General features: G+C 36.8%; 2 protein-coding genes across 2 annotated transcripts; both read left to right on the top strand.

Moving 5' to 3' along the window:
- Positions 1-2,620: 2,620 nt before the first annotated feature.
- On the top strand, positions 2,621-3,532 carry LOC111899299 (uncharacterized). Its single transcript, XM_023895154.1, has one exon. The coding sequence runs from the start codon at positions 2,621-2,623 to the stop codon at positions 3,530-3,532; it is 912 nt and encodes a 303-aa protein (XP_023750922.1).
- A 9,648-nt stretch (positions 3,533-13,180) lies between these two features.
- Positions 13,181-14,068, top strand: LOC111899297 (uncharacterized). The gene has a single exon (XM_023895153.1). It carries the CDS (start codon positions 13,181-13,183, stop codon positions 14,066-14,068), a length of 888 nt encoding a protein of 295 aa, XP_023750921.1.
- Positions 14,069-23,813: the final 9,745 nt, after the last annotated feature.

Raw genomic sequence — 23,813 nt, forward strand, 5'->3', positions numbered from 1 at the left:
AGTCCAGATCTTTGAGTTGGAAGTAGTGAGATGGTATGAAATCGTATGAATACGGATGAATTAACTAGAATCGGCGAGTCTGTTCTTGGACTCGACGAGTTGGGTCGCAAACCCTAACCCAACTGGTTATGATGCAAATCAGTGAATTGAGTGGTGACTCAGTGAGTTGGACATACTAAGACTCGGATTGAAGGACTCGACGAATCATGGGGTGACTCGGCGAGTCCAGTCGCAAATTGTGGGGTTCTGAGTCCATGAACTCGGCGAGTCACTAGGATGACTCGACGAGTAGGGTCAACCAGGAAGGTTGACTTTGACCTAGACTGTGACTTTGACCAAGAGTTGACCAGTTTGACTTCAAAGGGTATTTTGGTAATTTGGGCTCTGATGGTTATGGTTTCAATGAAGTTTTAGGCGATGGTGTTTGTGGCGGTGATCGGGAGTTTTGATCTCATTTCTTCAGTTCGGCATTTGCAAGGTGAGTTATCCTCACTATACTCAAGGGTCTAAGGCACCAAGGTCGGCCCTTTGACTTGTTATTTGAGATAGTTGCTATGGTGATATGATAGCTCGGTATCCTGGTAGATAGGATGGTTACGTGCTAGTACGATTGGTTAGTTCTGACTGTTTGTATGCTGGTAGGAGATTACCTGTTATATGTGCACATGTTTGTATGGTAGCTGAGGGTATTCCATCTCGAGAATGATAGGGCCCTAGTATGTTGTTTGGTAGACTGTTATATGATTATCGGATATAGGTGCACATGTTTATTCGATAGTATGTGGGCAATCCAACCCGATGTTTGTGGGCCGAGAGTATTCCATCCCGAAGATAATTTGACTCATAGTTGGTGGGCATTCCAACCCGATGGTTGTGGGCCGAGAGCATTTCATCCCGAGGATGATTGGCCTCGTAGTATGTTGGCATTCTAACCCGATGGTTGAGGGCCTGGGATAGTCCATCCTGATGGATGATTGGACCCATAGTAGTTATTGTATGTGTAGGAGTGTGGGCATTCCAACCCGATGGTTGTGGGCCGGGAGTATTCCATCCCGAGGATGATTGGACTCGTAGTAAGTTGGCATTCCAAACTGATGGTTAAGGGCCAGGGGTATTCCAACCCGATGGTTGACTGGACCCATAGTAGACTTACAGTTTTCAGTTATTGTTTCAGGTACATCAGGAGATTGTGGCAAGGCAAAGGCGTGATCGTACCGCTCCTCATTTTTATGATGTTGTTTCTGAGATACTCTGATAATATAACGTTTGGAAACCTTTTTGTAATAACTAATGGAACATTGATTGTTTTTGAAAAATTTAAATTGGTTAGAAAGTTTTGGATATTACAAAATATTTGAGAACTTTGAGTTTATAGATAAATAAGAAAAATAATGAATTGTTATAATGAAAATGTTTTTTTATCATTAATGAAATTAATGTCCATTTATTACTACATTTATTTTATTATTATATTAATATATTATATTTAATTTAATAAAACAGAAAAACTTATAAAATGAAATGTGGAAAATAAATTCAAAATAACCACAAAATAACATTTGGCAAATTGAATGAGAGCATGTCATATGACAAAAAAACCTTCATTTATTAGAGTAGATCTTTACAATTAAATTTCCCGATTTTCACCAAACCATAACAAAATATTAATTATTAAGAAGTGACAATTGATAATAGATACATTTATTAACAAATTCTAACAATATCTTAATACTGACAAAAATTGATTGTAAAAAACTAATTAAATCTTAAGTTTTTTTTTGAACCGGCAAATCTAGTCTACTTTTAAGTTAACAACACCTACTTCATCTATGTCCACGACAGAACTTGAACCCTCGACATCAAAGAGGGAGGGCACCACCTGATACCGCTGGGCTACAAGCCCTTTGGTATTAAATCTTAAGTGGATTCTTCTTTCAAAATTGTTAGCCGTATATTATTTGTATGTCATTTATGTTGTATGATTTAGTTAGCCCATTTATCTATTTAACCTACTTGCTTAGTTAGCCCATTTTGTATTTTGTCTATACAGTAATATGTCTGCCACTTCCCATGTATAGCCTTTCATATATTATTATACAGTCAAAATACAAAGTAGACTCGATACAAATACAATGGCTAACTAAGTGACTTGGCTAAATAAATACATGGACCAACTAAATTATACAACATAAATGAGGTACAAATAATATAGGGTAACAAAAATAAACATAGGATGTTGAAATCCTAAGTCGAGTAGGACTTGGAGACCAACCTAGTTTTTAGGAAATCATAAACACGTCGGTTTCTAGTTTCCTAATTGTGATCTAATTCTACAAGTTGGTAGTTTTAGGAGTATATATATATATATATATATATATATATATATATATATATATATATATATATATATATATATATATATATATATATATATATATATCGAGGCATGATATTATGCAGAAAAACATAATTGGTTTTTGAGTTATTTTTCCAATTAATCAATGAGGTGTTTGATTAAACTGTTTTTGCAATTTTGTTTTACAAACTTGAATTGGTATCAGAGCCAAGGAATCGAAGGCTGTGAGATCGATTTTGTTACCTGTTGACAAGCTAGGTCAACATGTCGGATGGTGAAGATGGTGCACAGCCTCCTCCGGTGAGAGTGAAGGAGATTGGGTCAACCACTGTAAGGTGTCCGATGCTCACACCAACAAATTACACTGTCTGGTCCCTACGTATGAAGGTGGTGCTTAGAATTCACAAGGCTTGGACAGTGATCGATCCAGGAACAGACAAGAACGATGAGAAAGATTACCTTGCAATAGGATTGTTGTATCAGGCAATTCCGGAGGATTCAATCATGCAAATCGGAGATGTGGAATCAGCTAAGGGACTCTGGGAAGCGATTAGGGAGAGATATGTAGGTGTTGATCGTGTTAGAGAAGCTCGATTGCAAACCCTAAACGCTGAATTTGATCGATTGAAGATGCAGGAGTCTGAAACAATTGATAGCTATGCTGGAAAGCTATCTGGAATCGCGTCCAAATCAGCAGCCCTTGGAGAAACCATTGATGAATCGAAGTTGGTAAAGAAGTTCCTCAAAACTCTGCCCCGATCGAAGTTCATCCAGATCGTTGCCTCCCTTGAACAGGTGTTGGACTTGAAATCTGTTGGCTTTGAAGATGTAGTGGGAAGACTCAAGGCGTATGAAGAAAGAATAAAAGAAGAAGAGGATGACGGAGGAGGTCAGGCGAGAGTGATGCTCACTAAATCAATATCGTCTGGCTATTGTGGATCATCGGGGCATCAGCGAGATGGAAAAAGAAAAGGGAACTGGAAAGGGAATGATGGGTCGAGTGGGTTTAACCAGGGAACCGGATTAAATGGTGGGTCAAGTGGATCAAGTCCAAATGGGTTTACAACAAAACAGGCCCAAGGTGGGGAGCCCAATTCTAATTCCGATTTATCACAATCTAATTCCAACAATTGCAAAAATTGTAATTGTTGTTGTGACAAAAATTGGAAAAAATAGGGAAAAAGACCGATCTAAGGTGATTTGTTTTCGGTGTGACAAACCGGGTCACTTTGCGTCTGAATGTCCGGAACGACTCCAAAAATTATGAGAAAGTGATTTTTCAGAACGTGACGACAGTGACGAGTTCGTGTTCTAAAACCGGATCGGAGTTGAAGAATTCTCTAGAAGGACTTAGAGGTTCGGGGGTGATTGTTGAAATCCTAAATCGAGTAGGACTTGGAGACCAACCTAGTTTTTAGGAAATCATAAACAAGTCGGTTTCTAGTTTCCTAATTGTGATCTAATTCTACAAGTCGGTAGTTTTAGGAGTATATATATGTATAGATGTCGAGGCATGATATTATGCAGAAAAACATAATTGGTTTTTGAGTTACTTTTCCAATTAATCAAAGAGGTGTTTGATTAAACTGTTTTTGCAATTTTGTTTTACAAACTTGATAGGATATATATATATATATATATATATATATATATATATATATATATATATATATATATATATATATGAGTAGGATCAAATGAGAACACCAAAAAGGTTGAGAACGCAAGAACAAATCTTAGCTCTTCAAATATTACGATCTAAGGCTAATATAATTTATAAAAGTCATGAGATGAAATTATAAATTTCTAAAATTCATGGGATGAGATTGTAAATTTTTAATAGTCTAAAGGGTAATATGGCCATTACATGTTAACCTATTTTTGTAAGTTGTTGGAATCTCTTTCTCTCTCTCTCTCTCTCTCTCTCTCTCTCTCTCTCTCTCTTACTCACGTATCCTTCTTCCTCACACTCTCTAAATACTAATTTCAAACCTTTAAGCCCTAATTGAGCTGTCACCACCAAACACCATATCGGAACTGAAAAAGTTAGGTCCGGAGGAGATCTAGGTGTACGATGGGTCGGAGAAAGTTGGAGATGAAGTGAATTGAAGACAAGAATAACAGACAAGTGACATTTTCTAAGCAGAGATTAGGGTTAAACAAGAAAGCACAACAACTTTCTGTTCTCTGCGATGTTACCGTCATCGTCGTCGTCTTCTCCTCCAATGGCAAGCTTTATGAATACGGTAGTCCCCTATGAAAGATCATAAGGCTAACAAAAGAAAGAACACGGGTTGTGCACCAAAGGTGTCCAATGACATACTTAAAAAACATGTAATTTCAATTTTGACTTTGTTTCTTTAATTCCATTTCTCCATCTCAAAATGTTTCTTCTCTATTCATTATTCACTGAATTGGATGATTGAGCGTAGGAGAGATGGATCTAACATATGTGTTTTAAAAAAAAAAAAAAAGGAGATGAACTATGCACATAAGGTGCTCGATAAAATGTCTATGAGAAGAGCATTTTCAAATTGCAAATTTATTACATGAAAATACATTAACACCAAAGGCAGGTATCACTAAGGAGTCCATCTGCGCTTTATGAATACGGTAGCGGTAGTACAAACAGGTCAACCATCCTTTTGTATTATATGCAATTATCATATTCTTTACCCTTTCTACTGCTTTCATGTACGAAGCAATAAGCTTTAGCAATAGACTATGCGATATATCTGTAATCAGAATGAAGATTTCTAGGGCATAATTAATCGGAATGAAGATGTACTTGATTACTGTCTTATCTGAATATGTGGGGAGTTCGGATAATTGAGATGTATCTTTACTTCTTTAGTCTATTTCATTCATCCTAGTCACAATCAGTCTTTTTTGTGAGAGATTTTGACTTGGATTCACCGTATTCATTTTTTTATTATTGCATAATTTGTATTAAATGTTAAGTATTTGGATACACTGTATTCATTTTTTATTGTTGTAAAATTGATTTTAAACTTTTAGTTTTTTTATTTTTATAAAATTTTATTCATTAATGATAATCAATTTTTCTATTTATTACATTTTGATTTAATAAAGCAATTTAGAAAACAAATTGGTTAATGAGTGAAGCACTTTGTTGAAAAATAATACAAAAAAAGTTCTTTGATTTCTTGTAGATTGACCAAGTTAATACGGAAGGGCTAAAAGATTATAAAGATGAATGATGAATGTACATGGACAACAACTTGGAAGGAGCCGGAATTTATTTATATTAAGACATTGTAATTTTTCATATGTGATTATAATTGTATTCACATATGATTGTAAATGTGTTTTTTTTTGTTTTGTTTTTTTTTTTTTTTTTTTTTTTTTGCAAATTTGATGTTTTATGTCTAATTTGTATTACACTTATTTAAGATTACAAATGTATTGATTTTTTTATAATGTTCTTTATTCAATTACGATTATATTTGTATTCATTAAAAAACTATAATATTTTATATTTATGAATGAAAATGTGCATTTATATATGAATACATGGTCTCAAATTAATTTTAATCATTAAGTACAATTGTGTCAATATAAATGTACAAAGTTAAATTATAATATAATCAATTATGACTGATAGTTTACTTTTTATTCATTTATGATTGACGTATAATTGTGAAATCGGAGAAAAAAATGATTTTTTAAGAATTTTTTTTAGTTTTAAAATAAATTTTGGCAAAAATGTTTTTTTATTCCATTAAAAAGAAAAAAATAGAACATTTCTATGTTTTTTTGGTAACCGATCCTAAATTTAAGGGAATTTGATTGAATTTTGTTTTATTTTAATTTAATTAAAATATACAATTATTAATATGTCTTTATATATTGACTGGTCAAGAACTGTTTTTGTATTCTCAACCTTTTAGGTGTTCTCATTTGATATATATATATATATATATATATATATATATATATATATATATATATATATATATATATATATATATATATATATATATATATATATATATATATATATATATATATATATATATATATATATATATATGGACACCACATATTGCAATATGTGGACACCTTATTGGAACACATCCCCCCTCATCACAACACATATCCATCTATGCAAACACTTATGGTTATATAAATTTACAAATAAGTGACCAATCTTTGCTTATCTTTTTCAACAACAAAGAGGGTTTCATTAATAATCTTCATCAAATGGTTGAATACGTACAAGATACTTGGATTTAAATTGTAAATAATATAAGTAAATAAATGAAGTAAATTATTGTTTGTGGTTAATAAGGTCAGTGATTGATTGGTTGAATCATGTATTTGAAGATACCTTTGTATGGGAAATGACTGACCCTAGTTCCGTCAAAGGCTGCCCTGACCACATAATCAAACTCTAGACACTTGATATACAGTGAGAGATGTACCCTACCTACATTGGCCAGTCTGACAACAACCATAAACAACCACCGCTATGTTTGACTGGACTAGCTTGCCCTTTTTTTAAAATTAAGGTTAACTGCAAAATCTTTGCACAATAACTGACTGCTGGCATGAATTATGATGCTTGATGTGGATAGTACACTAGACCAGAAAATCCAATGGAAAGATATGAGAAATGCATTCGAAAAAAGCTTCGGTGCCCTATGCAAACCAACCATTTGCTCTACTTATATTGTTAAAAACTTTCTTTTATGCTCTTATCAACCGAATATACTTAAAAAATATTAAAAGGAGGAATGATTTGATAGGGCCACAAACTATGTTTGATAAATATATTTTTGTATATGATTATATTTAAAGTGATTCATGGTTTTCAAAATCATCAATTTTATTTGTATAGTGATTCCGACGATTTGGGTTAATGACTTTATAATGTAGCAAACTATGATATTTGTAAATATTTGGTCATTTGCCTTTTTTTAATATATAAATTAGGTAAATGTCCGAACGTTGCATAGATTAAATTTATGTAATTAAAAATTTCAACACTACATATGATTGAAAATGATTATTTTATTGACATTACTTATATAATACTATTATATTACGTTGATAGATAAAATTATTAACTCATTTAAAAATATGATTAGATAGACATATTAGAATCATATTTTACAAATAGTCTCCACCTCTATTTTACGCATGAACAAAATTCCATATAATTATTGATTTAGTGTTACTTTTTACAATTATTATGACTAATTAATTTTAAAACTATAAATTGGATCAAGTATTATTTTTCTTTATTGTTATGGTTAATTAGTTTTAAAATTAATTTATTTGGTCAATGATAAAACCTAGTGAAACACATTTACATGAATTACCTCAAAAACTAAACCGTAAAAAAAAACATAATGTTAATACAAAATGTCATATTCCTCGCTTTAACATATTGTCAAGTCGTTTATAATTAATATTTAAATTGTAACACTTGTTTTGTTTTCCAAGATGGATGGATTTAGGTTTTAAGGAGTTAAGAGTTTGATTTTCGGATAAAGTCGAGTGTCATGATGTGACAAACCAATATGAGGAATACATTTAGGAACTGATCTCACGATGTGACACATAAGTGGTCATGACGTGAAACTTGTTGCATCTCAATCCAATGATATTTTATGGGTTCCTTCATATTTAAACCCCTCTAAGTCGATTTTAGGATTCATTATCAACCTCCATCACCCTCAAACCTCAGAAAAACCCTAACCCTAACTTCCTTGATGATTTTTGGCCTCTTGGTGCATTTGGTAGTTCAAAGAAGAAGAAAGAGAGGAAGGTGTTCTAGTTGTGGATCTAGCAAGGAAACTTTGTCATCTTCATCTTGTGGTCATTTTGGACCTTTGTAAGTGTCCAAGATCCAAACTTTATGACTTAATGTTGTTAAATCTAGGTCATTTTCTTCATGTTTGAGCAAGCTTGAATGGAAGAGAACCATAAAGTTAGCAACTTTATGGGTTTTAAGGGTCCCTTGAGTATGACAAGGTTCAGGTCTAGAAGTTGGTTGCTTATTGGATTCTTATATGTGAGTTTTAGTATAATCTTTTGACTTTTGGCCTAGGATGGATTGAGGACATGCATGAAGCATGCATGTCCATAAAGTAACCATTTTTATAGACCTTTGGAGTCCCCTTAAGCTTCTAGAAAAGTTAGAGTTAAAGACTTACGTGACACAAAGGGTATCGCGACGTGACCATGAAAGGAACCCATATATGTTGTGTCTTTTGGTACTTACGACGTGACAGAGGAATGTATACGTCACGAGGATTGCTTAATGGGTTGTTCGTGATTGAGTTGGCTGAGTTTGAGTGAGTCGAGTTAGAATCAGGTTGAGTGTGTTCTCACGACATGACTAAGGGCTGGTCACAACGTGAGGCTCGATGGTTGACATTGATTGTTGTTGACTTTGTCTTTAACCATTGACTATTGTTAAGGGTTGAATTTTGGTAATATTTCCATTTTTAGAAGGTAGACTTAAGGTTTACCTTGTGTGGATTATTAGGAGGTATTTAGCACCCATTTCTTGGCTTGTGGAATCCATTAGCTATGGACGACATGACATTGAGCTAAGTTTGTGAGTCAAGTGAGTCTTCTCGCTATACTTGCCTATGTGGTAGTATATGCATGTCGATTAGCTAAGTCTTATTTGTTGAATTCTGTTACATGCGAAATGAGTTGCTAATAAATTTTGGAATGTTGTATGTCCATGGGACTACTGATAGTCCCCAGGGTTACTGATAACCCGAGGTGTGTTGTTAATCCACAGGGTGTGCAGTTAGCCCATTGGAGACCGTTGATAGTCTCCATAGTTTTGTGAATAACCTTAGCTGATTATTATGATGTGTTGTATGTGGTATTTTGGGGAACTCACTAAGCTTTTTGCTTATAGTTGTGAATTAAATATTTTGCAGGTACTTATCGGGTTGCGAAGGCATGATTGTATACTCACATCAGCAGCTTTATGATTTGTGATTTTGCACTGCCTTCATTATAACTCTGTTTACCGAATAATGGTTTATGAATAAATTATTTATCATGAATGTAACTTTTTTATAAATGAATGTTATATTATGTTAAAATGAAAATTTTAGCCTGGTTTTTGGGTTGTTACAAGTTGGTATCAGAGCCCTAGTTTGAGGGATTTGGATGAAAACTTGTTGGATTCCAAACTCAAACTACGAAGTTGAGAGCTTTGCTAAACCTTTTTGGAGAATATTTATTCGAAGAGAAGAAAAGAGAAGAGGCGATGTATACAGTCAGTCGGAGCTCGAAAAGTGATTTCCCAAAATATCCATATTTTCTTTATATGTTGTAATTGACTTGCTATTGTATGTGTTATAGTATGATGTGCATGCTATAAGGTAGGATGGGGATCTACTTAGGGTTGCATGCTACATTCCCCGTATAGGAGAGATAAATTTTATGTGAGATGTATGAGTTGTTTAGGATGCAGGATAGTGTGTAGGCTAGGGATCCTTAGGAATTGCATGTTAGAATTGTCTGATCCTTATGATGCCTATTTGCCTGTTGTATTTCGTTTCTGCTCGAATGTTGCTTGCTTTATGCTATTTGAAATTATATTAATTTTAGTTAGATGTTGATAGAATACATTAACTTACATGCCATAAGGATTAAATAGTTTTAGAATGTTTGATTTAGCCTATTGCGTAGCTCTTGTTTGAGTCCAATCGTTATAGTACATGATCTTTTAGTCGAATGCATGTTTAATCCTTGTTGCATATAATTACATTTGTAAAATAGCTAGTTGACCTTGTTAGAAGTTTCTTTTTCGGCTGATAGCTAGGTGAGAGTGAGTGTTCCTAGTGCTCTTGGGAGAGTGCAAGAGTGTGCTGGTGTGATCACTTATGTATGAGGAAATCTATGTTGTTAATGTAGGAAGTTTGTGATGATTTTCTAAGCATTTAAAGTGTGTTGATACACATGGCTGTGGTAGAATTTTTAGAAAAGAATTTAGTGCATGCTCATGCGTGAGAACAATCATATCGTAAGAGAGTGTAGGATAGGCAGTAGTGTGTGCCTGTAGTGGCATAGGTATCAGAGATTGATATTGGTTTAGTATAGTGACTTAGAGACTTTGACGCAATTTGGAGGACACGTACGGGTATGTGTGGAATGTAGTAGGGGCCCATACTACTAGAAGCACAAAATCCATACTGGGATTAGGAAGGGTCAAAAAGGTTCCTACAGATCTAGGTAAGGATATATAGTATGGTATAGCACTAGCATAATTGCATTTGTTCCAGCTGTTGTCGGTCAATCAGCTATGATTATGCAAAATGAGACCGATAATCATTTGGGCGTAAGTGCCTGTGGCGGTTTGGTTCTGGTTGGTACAGACTTGTGAGGTTTAGCTGATTCAGAGACATTGAGGACCTTGCTAAAGGTAGTGCCAACCTAATTCATGGGGCTCAAGAAGGAAGTTGTTGTGATGATCAACTCAAGGATTGCTATATGAAGCTGAGTGGCCAACCGATGGCAAGGGATGTTACTTGCGACAGCGGGGTTGTGTTTTCCTGCTTCTTCTTCTCAAGGGAGGAGATATTGGATGTGGGTTAGTCGATGTTTGAGATAGGTGGTGGTGAGGGCAAGAGATACAAAGGATCGGGTAGCCCCAAAATCAAACAATACCAAAGCAGAGATACTGTTCACAAGGAATGATCCTAAAACAAAATACAAAAATATAAGAAGAAAATCAACATAAATAAAGAGATAGGGAGAAGAGACAGACCCATCACCATGTCTAATGTTGCACAAGCCTCCTCGGCTGTCAGCTAGAAAGCCCTGCTCCTCATAACAGGTGCATCTGTGGCCATCCGTGATCCTCAAAGTTGTCGGAGCGGGTACTATAATTGGTCTTGCTGCTGCTAAACTAGGGCAATTGACTTCTTATGGACCCCTGATGGCCCCTCGATATCGACTCAAAAACCTTAGGCCTCTTTCCCGAACCCTCTGAACCCTAAACCTGATCCGACTTCCTCTTCCGCTCCATCTCCAAGTCAATCTCCCTCTCTCTGGCTCGTGCTATCAAATCCTCCATTGTTCTACAACTAGATCGGCTCATAAATTGTTGGATATCGCTCCTTAACATCTCGTGGTACCTATCTTTCTTCATCTCCTTATCCGCAAATACTGTGTAACTAATAACGCCCTGTGATGAAACATAGTAGTGGTCTCCGCTACCGTCTTAGTAGTCTGGTGAAAGTCCTGAAACTCCCTCACCAACTATTGGATCTCAATCACAGGTGCGAAATCAGCCTGAAATCTCGTCAAAAAATCCTCCCAAGTCATCAACTCAATCGCCTCGCCTCCCAAGGCATGCCCAATCTCCTCCCACCATTCTTGAGCTCTATCCTTCAGAAGACAAGATGCAATTCAGACCTTCGCCTCCTCAAGACAAAGGCTAGATAGGAAGGCATTCTTGACATCTTCCAACTAATGCTTACTTGCAATCGGCTCCTTCTTCCTGAAGACCTATGGAGATCCATATGCCTGAAACTCACAGAAAGTCAAAATGCGAGCTCCGATCATCGCCACCATCTTAGAACGAAAAGCGCCCAAGCGCTCATCCGAAATCTCTAGGATACCCTTCTTAACCGTGCCGAAGATCACAGGAGTCTGCTCAAGAATACTGCGGGTAATCTCTGATGAAATGAACTCCCACATTTGATCATATAAATGTACGACCCTAGAGGTCGAGCCCTCACCAGCACCAGAATCACTACCAGATCCTCCTCGAGTTACCACCATACTGAAAATAGACCATTCAAACCATTAGAACACACACAAATATATATACACATCGAGGTATGCCATACTCTACAAGTTTCCTCGTATAGTAGTAGCTTTCCTTGACTCGATTACAGATCCTCTGCTTCCAGTAGTACGGGTGTGACATCCCCAAATTTACGGTCATTTTAAAAATTTTATTTATGCTTATTTTAAAATCAGAGTATCCTTTTTAAAGAACAATGGTGCGGAATTTTGTTCCCAGAAAACATGATAAAGGTTTTATCAAAGCATTTCCGGAGAAATGTATTTGTTTATATTAAAACATTGGGATGTCACCGTCAATATAGAAACATAAGAATAAAGAGACGTTACATTTTTTTACACTATTGATCTACGCCTCTTTAATCTCTCGGTGTAGTATAGCTTTATATCGATACTTGTGATACTAATAAACTGAGTGGGTCAGGTTGGGAAACCTGGTGAGTACATAGGTTTTTAATCCACAATAATATAATTATGTTTAATCATTAAACAATCAACCCAATTACCCATTCCCATTATCTTCTTTATTTCTTAAGGATCTACCCTAAGAATCATTTATCATTCACTCATTCGGTCCTAAGGATTGTCCTAAGGAGTAGGAACGAAGTACATCGTTGCGAATGACACATCTGTCAATATTATTTATTAAGCATAGCTGCCAATATTATCATTTAGGCACAGCTACCAGAATTTTGACATTCTCTATTAGACTCAACTGCCAAGGTTACGATGTTCTATATTGTTAGCAGATATATATACTTGTATGTATGTTATTATTGTATCCATTTAGTTAGCCCAGTGTATCTCGGCCCATGTGGCCCTTCTTGTATTGTACTTATACGCTTATTGAATGTTATTGGGCATTGGGGATAAATACCAATCTTCATGGTATCAGAGTGTATTAGGAATTAAACCCTATCCGATCCTTCCATTCTGTCAGCATAGCCTGTCGGCATATTCTATCCCCCCTTCTCCTCTCCTCTTCTACCTTCTGTCAACTTCTGTCCCCATCTAATCATGACCAGCGAAGAAAGTAGCCACTCTAAACCTACCCCCCGTGCTTTCGGTATCACCAACATCAAGTATTACGTTCCACTGATCTTAGACTTGTCAACCCGCAATTATGAAACCTGGAGCGACTTGTTTCAGACTCATTGCATCACCTATGGCATTGTTAACCACATTGATGACACATTCGACCCATCAAACAAACCTCCTACTGACCCGGAATGGCAACAACTTAATTTTTTGGTCAAACTATGGATCTTTGGATCGATTTCTCAAAAGCTTATCTCATCTGCATACTCCATTAACGCCTCTGCACGCAAGGTCTTGCAGAATCTCCACTCCCTCTTTTATGAAAATGTTGAATCAACTGCTATACAACTTGAAGCTGAATTAAGGAACATAACCTTGGGAGATCTAGCTATCCATGACTACTGTGAGAATGTCAAGAGAATTGCAGACCTCCTAGAGGGACTTGGTGAAAAGGTTAAAGATAGAAATGTGGTTCTTCATGCTCTCAACGGGCTTCCAAGCAAATATGATAATGTCGTCGGTATCATACGGTTCACCAAGCCTTTTCCCACATTCTCTGAAATGCAGGCTATGTTAGCTGTGGAGGAAACACGCCTCTCCAGCACTCGTGTGATCAACCCTTCTCATGAAAATAATGCTTCAGCTCCACCCTTGCTTCATGTTGGGTCTTCAAGCTCGAACCATGGGGGTGGCGGGGGATCCACTCGTGGAAACTTCAACAATCGACGGGATGGTGGTGGCCACAACCAGCAGCGCCGCTGCCAGCAGTACCATAACCTACGCCAACAACCTGTTGGGTGGGTCTTCTACCCTCCACCGAACTCCATTCAGCAACATTGGACACCTGCATCATCGACACGCCAGTAGTGGGCTGACCCATCTCCCACCCAAAACCAACAGCCATCCTGGACCAGATCAGCTCCCAACTCTTCCAGTATCCTTGGCAGCATACCTGGACCAGTCCATTAGCAACCCTCCTCCAGCCCGCAAGCTCACCTTCAGACTACCACTATGGATCAACCTCCATGGACATTTCTCGGATCTGATCAGCCCACATCTCTTCCCAGCTTGTTCAACACAATGTCTTTAAATGACCCTAGAAACAATGGATGGGTTATGGACACAGGAACAACAGATCACGTTCACACCAATGCAGGTATACTCAACTCGACTAGTAATAATCATTACCCTCGTTCTATTTATATCGGTAACGGATCTGCAATACCTGTTGTGACATCAGGACATTCCAACTTTCCTATATCAAATATTTATCGTCCTTTTCATTTACAAAACGTCCTTATTACACCAAACATTATTAAAAACCTTATTTCCGTTTGCAAATTTACTACTAGTAACAATTTTTCTATAGATTTTGATCCTTACGGTTTTACCATTCTTGATTATCAGACACGGCGACCTCTCATTCGCTGTGATAGTTCTGGGGCCCTGTATCCAGTCACAAGTTCCACCAGTTATGCTTTTGTCTCCACGTCTCCAACCACTTGGCATCACCGACTTGGTCACCCCGGCGATCAAGTATTGAAGCATTTATCTTCTACTAGTTCTATTTCTTGTCATTTACCTAAAACTAATGTATCTTGCCATGCATTTCATCTTGGCAAACACACTAGATTATCGTTTTCTTTGTCTGATTCTCATGTTTCTACACCTTTTAAAGTTATTCATTCGGATGTATGGGCTTCTCCTATATCTAGTAATGGTGGATTGCGTTATTATATCTTGTTTTTAGATCACTTTTCTCACTACTTATGGGTGTACCCACTAAAACAAAAATCTGATGCATTTGCTAAATTTATTCATTTTTCAAATACCATAACAAATCAATTTGGGGGCCACATCAATAATTTCCAATGTGATAACGGGGGAGAGTACAACAACCAACACTTTCATAATCATTTTGCCTTTCACGGGATCACCTTTTGTTTCTCGTGTCCTCACACCTCTCAACAAAACGGGCGCTCTGATACCATGAAGATTGGTATTTTTCCCCAATGCCTAATAACATTCAATAAACGTATAAGTACAATACAAGGAGGGCCACATGGGCCGAGATACACTGGCCTAACTAAATGGATACAATAATAACATACATCCAAGTATATATATCTGCTAACATATATTAGGCGCAGCTGCCGATACTATCCTTAGAGCGCAACTGCTAAGATGTTTAGAGTACATCGTAGATCAAAAACATCTATAGGTTGTAGCGCAGCTGCCAATGCTCATCTATAGGGTATTGGGTCTATTGCTGCCAATGTTCACCTATAGGGCACTATGTTCATACTGCCAATGTTCCTCTATATCAGCTTTCATCCCTCATCATTCATCTACCCATATTTTACCCAACATATTTTATAGATGTAAAATATATATACAGTTTAAATCATTTAAAACATGTATAAAATCGTTCATCCACAATAGATAGCAAGTATACATATAATATGCACACATAACACGTAATTTATATAAAATACTTCATATCTATGTGTAACATGAAAGTAACTATGCACTCACTTGTTAAAGTGATGATTCCAAACTCGGGCAGCGCTGCGCTTCTAACGATTCTATTTTCCTTCGACGAAACCTAACATTATTATCGCTAAGTTTTAGTCTAATCTTTATTGTGACTAATTATTAGTCTAGATTGATCATTAACTCAAAGTCGACTTCATGATCTATCAAGTAAGGAACAACCAGGTAGGATCATATCGGAGGTAGGGTCCGTTGGGTATATGAAGTATATTGTTTGGAAATCTCACTTTAAACACCTCACTAAAGCACAGCCTTGATATCATCCCCGTAAGTAGATCAATAAATATAACGACTTTGAATCACTGATAAATTTTATTTATAGGTTCATAATAACGATATTATAAGCTATATTTAAAGTAGGGTAGCATAACTTTACTTAGCTAGGAGTCGGGCTCTGCCGGGGCAGAACTTCGTCGCTGAATCCTTCTAAGAAAGATTCTTGCAGCGCTTTAATGCTCACCTTACTATACTAAAAACTACAGAAAGAGAAGTCAAATCACAAGGGACCGAAATGCTCGGGGGATAAGAAGAGAAAGACTCTTGAATCAAGAGAACGGTGCAAGAAATATGAGAGCCTAGAGGCTCTTATTTATAGTAATTGAATTTTTAAAAACCACCCTCTATATTTACTTAAATGACTAAACACCCCTTTATAATACTACTTATATAGATTTAATGACATTTGTACTAAACTAATGTCGAAAGTACTCAACACTAGTCTTATAACAACCGCATCGTCGATACATTTCTAATGATATACACATATGTATATATATGTATACGTATATATGATTTACACTTTATTTTAATACGTAAATGTGCTATTAAAAATTATAATTTATTCATACGAACTTCGTTTTTGACGTTCTTTATATCCACACATAGCTATGGACGAGATCTACAACATTCATTTAGACTCCGTCGGCTAATTTTGAATTTATATTTTTATAAAGTTAAATAATTTTGCTAAAATCATAATTCTCTCGTACGGACTCCGTTTTTTGGCATTCTTTTTCTCAAAATTCCTATTTTAAGGAGTACTACGATTTTATTTTTGGTCGCATTAGCTAATAGTCAACCATTCTCTTCGTAGCTTTTTACGTCATACATTCGTTGTGCGCAGCTGACTTTTATATCTTATAAAAATCGTATCTAATCCATACGAATTTGAATTTTGACAAAATTTAGATTTTCGGGATCGGGACGACGTGTACTTTCTAAATATTATATATATATATATATATATATATATATATATATATATATATATATATATATATGTTTTGGCACACTTATTTTTACGATTTAAGGTCGATTCGACCGATTTTTCCTATTTTATTATATTATAATAATAATGAAACATATAATATTCAAATAATTCTTATTTATTACTTCAAATAGGTTACAATTGTTAACCCTAACTATTACTTTGGTTAAGATTATTTATCCTAGATAATCTTCTATAGTAAATCATTTTTTAATTCTTATTATATCTTAATTGACTAGGCCGGATCTGCGGGTGTTACAATTGGCCTAACTATCTTTCACATCTATCCATACTGTCCTCAAGGATCTCCCCGAATCCTCCAAGTTATTCCCAAAACCGAATCCTCCAAGTTACTCCCAAAACCGAATCTCTTCCTAGGTTTTCCTAAGGCTACCCCCACACTACTCTCCGCCATCAGTTGTAGAAGGAACTCCCCCTAACACCCTCTAACTAGTTCATGAGTATAATTATATATCACCGACACCAGATAATTCTTCGAATGAAAGGCATCACACTACAATGGTTGGACTCAAACAAGAGCTGCGTAGTAGAGTTAAAACCTAACCTTCTAAAATTATCTAGCCTCAATAATATGTAACTTAGCATATCCGCTTACTAGTTAGCTGAAGTTAATAGGAACTCCAAAACAAGGACAAAGCAAACAACATTCGAGCATTTAGTAATTGGAGTTAAGCATAATCTAATCAAGCCATCCAATCACCGACTGATCCGTACTAGCATGCAAGTCTATAAGCTCATATAGTAGACATATAAAGGCATTTCTCCTAGATCCTTAGCCCTAATCTATCATACGATTCCTAGATTCACAACTCAAATCATAATCATAAAACATGTATGGGTATTTTGGGAAAACTTACTTGAGCTCGGTCGATTACATGCATCACACCCCTATACTTTATTAGAAAAACTATTTTTATAAAACATTTCCTTTTATGAAAATCTACCAAATACTCATTTTGAGTTCGACACACCAGAGTATATGCCTGAATCCCTCAAACGAAGGCTCTGATACCAACTTGTAACGTCCCAAAATTTAAGGCCAAAATTTTCATTTTTAAAACAGTAACACCATCATCCAAAAAGTGTTCATAAAACCATAAAAGAAAATTAGAGTATGCCAATAATAATCCAAATACATCAAGTCAACAAAATGCAGAACAACATGGTGTATGCGCTGCGATCATCCCGAACCCTTCTCCTTCGATCTGGAAGTACCTGAAACATAAACTGAAAACTGTAAGCATGAAGCTTAGTGACTTCCCTAAAATACCTCATACCATACATATCAAACATATAATGGGACATGTCTAACAACTATTGGGCCTCATCGGACATCGAGCCCCTCTCGAAACAGATCTATCACTAACATGAGAAGGGCCCTGCCCCATCACATTCATCAGGCCTCGCCTGGCATCGGGCCATGCCCTGCATTCATACATACACATAAACACATGCAAGAATCACGAAGATAAATAGCATAAAATACACCCATCAGGCCTCGCCTGGCATTGGACCCCCGTCCGGCTTACATATTGAAGGGTTTTGAGCATTCTAACACTCCTAAGGTGTACATGCAACCCTAGAAACCTTGGATCTATATTTTACTAAGATACATGCAAATTTGATTTTCCAAGGTTCTTAACTTAACTAGCATGGCATGGGGAACTTTCATACATAATAGCTAGTAAAAGAACATACCTTTTTGTTTCTTGGATTCCTTAAGAACCTTGTGAGCCTAGCACCTCAAGTGTGATGCCTCAAATGTCTCACACAGCACCATAAACCTTGGAATAACTTTGAGAGAAGTTCACTAACACTCAAAATCGGCTAGCCCTCTTGTTCTCTTCTTAGTAATGCCGATTTTGCTAGTCATGGGGTCCTTTTATAGTTGTGTCACAAGTAGGGTTACAACATGTAAACCTTAATTGACATGGCTTTCCATATTCCATGATACATGGGTTTATAACCCCCATGGACTATCCATGGAGCACCTTATGGGTTTTAGCCCAATTCAATAAACTGTGGATCATTAGCCCACTATAAAAGAATGGATGATTTACACAATCAACCCCATATATTTAATTAGTCTCTTTTTGATCATTTAATTAATTCCAAATTAATTCTTTGAGCAATACTAATTAAAGAATATTATTAATATATTAGAACTTATAATATATTAATAAACCTTAAGTGTCCTTTCTCTCATTTAGTCTATCCAAATGTTGCGATGACATGCAACCCAAATGGACCATGCCAACCGGGTCAAGTACATTCCAGAAATACTTATGAACTTAGACACCTAATCCAACTGTCTCCCACTTGGATAAGTCTAATAACTCTAACTGCAAGAATTACTTCAGGAACCGATCAGCAATCGTCGCTCTTTCAAGGTCTCGCGGAACTGAGATGATGATGATACGCCATTTAAGATAAGTGATCATATAATCCTTTGTTCTAGATATCAGCTGTACAAATACATGGAACAAAGTCTTACTTATTGTCCAGCAGTTTGTTTCCCGATTTACGATTTGGTTAACATAGAACTTAATTGAACACGTCAATTTAGTTCTGACCGAGCCCGATACATAGGTCAAAAAAATCATCGAGGGGCCCAGATAACGCTTCTAATCCAAGAAGGAATAGATAAACTTCTACTCATATGTTGGTTCTACTACTTGTTGAATTATACACAAAGGCACGTTTTATAACATCGAGTTGCCAATGCGTTTTTGTACAATCAATGTATAACCACCTCATAGTCAACAACTCATATCTCTAGGTTTGAAGATTTATATGATATTACCCTTTCACAATCACTCAAGATAAATTCCATGAAGTGATACAAGTGAGCGTGGGTTGAATTTAATACTCAGAACTTATGAGCACTCATGAGTGTTGTAGCAACTCTTGCTATGTCCAACATCTTAGACATCTACAAGCCAACTCATGACAGTCTTGATTCATATCTACTTCCTGCATATGACTGACTGTGGAGAATTTGAATAATATGATATATCATAACATATTAATTCTGGAAGTCAAAACATGCCAAATGAAATAATAGTAAACGATTGACAGAAGATAGAAACACTTTACTCATAAATAAACAACAGCTTTTATTTATCAACAAATGTCAATTACACTTTACAAATTTCAAAAGCTATCTACTTTCTTAAACTAATATCATCCTTTAGCCCTATGTGCCTCGCATTCTGAAGATGCTTAACCCTACCCAGTTTCTTCGTGAGGGGATCTGCTAGGTTCTCATCCGATGATACCCTCTTTTCCACGAGGAGTCATTCTTCTATTTGATGTCTGATGAAATGGTATTTCCTGTCGATATGTCTGGATCTTCTGTGATCCCTTGGTTCCTTGGCTAAGGAAACTACACTTTCATTATCACAGAAAATTTCCATTGGCTCCTTTATAGCTGGTATAACTCGAAGGTCTCCAGTGAAGTTCATTATCCATATAGCCTCCTTAGCTGCCTTGCTTGCTGCTATATAATCTGATTTGCAAGTTGAATCGGCCACTGTCTCCTGCTTGGAACTTTTCCATGTAATTTCTCCTCCGTTTAAGGTAAAGACCCCACCTAAATGAGAGCGGAAATTATCCCTATCAGTCTGGAAGCTAGCATCACTATACCCTACTACCCTCAATTCATCACTCCCACCGAGGGTAAGGACCCAATCATTAGTCCTCCACAGATACTTGAGAATGTTCTTTACCGCAGTCCAGTGAGCCTTGTCAGGGTTCCCCTTATATCTGTTGACCATGCTCAAAGCAAAGGCCACATCAGGACGAGTCCAAGTCATAGCATACCTGATTGAGCCTACAGTGGAAGCATATGGTATTGGACTCATCTCAGCTATCTCAGCCTTTGTACTCGGGCTCTAGGTCTTACTCAATCTAGCATTACTCTGGATCGGTAACTCTCCTTTGTTAGATCTCTGCATGTTGAACCTATTCAGCACCTTATCCAAGTAGGTACTCTGACTAAGTTCAATTAGTCTCTTACTCTTGTTTCTCAAAATTCTTATCCCTAGGATATAGGCAGCTTCTCTAAGGTCCTTCATAGCGAAACACTTCCCTAGCCAGGACTTTACTTCCTGTAGAGTTGGGATGTCATTTCCTATGAGTAGTATGTCATCTACATACAATACCAAAAACCTAACTATACTCCCAATAGCCTTGACATATAGACAAGATTCATCTTCGCTCCTGGAAAAGCCAAACTCTTTGACTTTCTCATCGAAACAACGATTCCATCTGTGAGGTGCTTGTTTCAATCTATAGATGGATTTCTCAAGCTTACACACTCTATTACGGCACTCTGCAATGACAAAACCCTTTGACTGACTCATGTAAACATCCTCAGCCAACCTTCCATTACGAAAGTAGTTTTGACATCCATTTTCCATATTTCATAATCATGAAATGCAGAAATGGCTAACATAACCCTAATAGACTTAATCTTTGCTACTGGTGAAAAGGTCTCATCTTAATACACTCCCGGAGTTTGAGAAAAGCCCTTTGCAACCAGTCGTGCCTTATAAGTGTGTACATTCCCATCCATGTCGGTCTTCTTCTTGAAGATCCATTTGCACCCGACTGTCTTACGACTAGGTACATTGTCAACCAAGTTCCAAACTTGATTGTCACACATGGACTGTATCTTATTATCCATAGCCACTTTCCATTTAGCAGCCTCAGGGCCTGCCATGGCTTTTGTGTAGCTGCTGGTTCATCCAGACTTACTAGTGTGCTATCACTAATAAGTGTATCACCTTCCGAAGTTATATGGAAACCTTAGTAATGCTCAGGTGCATTCCTAACTATCGTGGAACGCCTTAGAGGTACAGACTCTTGAGTCGGATCAACAGGAGTTTCCTCCTCAGGTTGATTGCTAGGGTTTGAGGTTCCTTCACCACTTGACTCTTAAATTTCTTCAAGGTCAATTTGCTTCCGACTGTTTTCTTGGCTTATGAACCCTCTCTCTCTCGAAAGACTCCTCTCCTTGCTACAAAGACCACATTATCACTGGGTCCGTAGAAGAGGTAACCAAAGGATTTTTGTGGGTAGCCGATGAAAATACACCTCTCACTTCGAGGTTCGAGCTTATCGTGAGTCTCGCGCCTCACAACCCCAAATCTTGACGTGGTCCAGATTTACCAGTCCACATCTCGTGAGGTGTTTTGGCAACCTTTTTGGTAGGGACTAGATTAAGAATATGGGTGGCAGTCTCTAAGGCATACCCCCAAAATGAGATTGGTAGCGAAGCTCGACTCATCATGGAACGAACCATGTTCAACAAGGTTCGATTACGCCTCTCAGCCACACCATTAAGTTGTGGTGTTCTAGGAGGTGTCAATTGTGAGACAATCCCGCATTCCTTAAGATAGTCAAGGAACCTTGTACTAAGATACTCACCACCTTGATCGGATCGAAGCATTAATGTTCCTGCCCAACTGATTCTCTACTTCCTGTTTAAACTCTTTGAATTTTTTTTCAAAGGTTTTTAACTTATGCTTGATTAAGTATACATATCCATAGCTACTAAAATCATCAGTAAAAGTCACATAGAAGCGGTTAGCATCCCTTGTGGTGGTTCTGAAGGGTCCACACACATCAGTAACTATGAGATCCAATAAACCCTCACCCCTAGCACAAGTACCAATAAAGGGTGACTATGACATTTTCCCAAGCAAACAAGATTCACAGATATCATCTGACTTTAGGTAAAATGACTCCAAAAATCCATCCTTTTGGAGTTGGTCTATGCGTTTCTTGCTTACATGTCCAAGATGAAAATGCCATAATGATGCTTTATCCAAGCTATTGGAAGAATCAATACACAACACATTATTTCCTAGGTTATCTACAACCGACATAGTTTAATATACACCATCACAAAGTAATGCTTTAAAATAAAGAAGATTATTAAAGAAAGCATTAATACCACCACATTCATTATCAAAAGAAAAGGGAAACCCTTGTTTGTATAAACAATGAAAGGAAATAATATTTCTTGCCATTTCATATGAGTAACAACATTTATTCAAATCTAACACTAACCCACTAGTTAGCAACAAAGAATAAACTCCAATCTTGGTGACAGGTGAAGCTTTCCTATTCCCCATGATTAAGTTTATCTTCCCATGCTCCACATTCTCACTTCTTCTTAGTCCCTGCAAATCAGAACATATATGAATACCACAGCCTGTATCAAGGACCCAAGATTTAGAATGGGGTTAGTTATTAGACAACATAGTGTAAATACCTGCATGGTAATAGAAGCATTCATCCTCTTTAGGCTTGGCTGAAGGAGTGACATAACCTTTCTTGGTTCCACTTGAAGAGGAGCCATCAAGGGAATTTCCCTTAGTACCCTTCAAAGGGCTCTTCCTCTTCTTTCCTTTGCCTTGCCTGATTGCCAAGACAGGGGTCGCGGTAGGAGTAGGAGTGGTAACAACCGATTTACCTTTAAGACCACTTTTGGCGGTCTTCAAGAGTCCTTGAAGTTTGATGAGTGTAACTTCCTCCTTGTTCATGTGGTATGTCATTCGGAATTGATAAAAACAAGAAGGTAAGGAGTGCAAAATGATGTCAATTAGCAAATCCTCAGGGAAGTTCACATTTAGCTTCAGCAAACGGTCCACATACCTTTGCATTTTCTGTAAGTGGCCCGTGATGGGTTCACCATCCTTCATACTGGTTGTTATCATGGAGGAGATGATGTCATACCTCTCTTGACGAGCACTTTGATGGTAG

Source organism: Lactuca sativa, chromosome 2, assembly GCF_002870075.4.
Source record: "Lactuca sativa cultivar Salinas chromosome 2, Lsat_Salinas_v11, whole genome shotgun sequence".
NCBI lineage: Eukaryota > Viridiplantae > Streptophyta > Magnoliopsida > Asterales > Asteraceae > Lactuca > Lactuca sativa.

What these genes read in the sequence shown, in the direction of transcription:
- LOC111899297 (XM_023895153.1), top strand. Translation starts at nt 13,181, where the DNA reads ATGACCAGCGAAGAAAGTAGCCACTCTAAACCTACCCCCCGTGCTTTC.
- LOC111899299 (XM_023895154.1), top strand. Translation starts at nt 2,621, where the DNA reads ATGTCGGATGGTGAAGATGGTGCACAGCCTCCTCCGGTGAGAGTGAAG.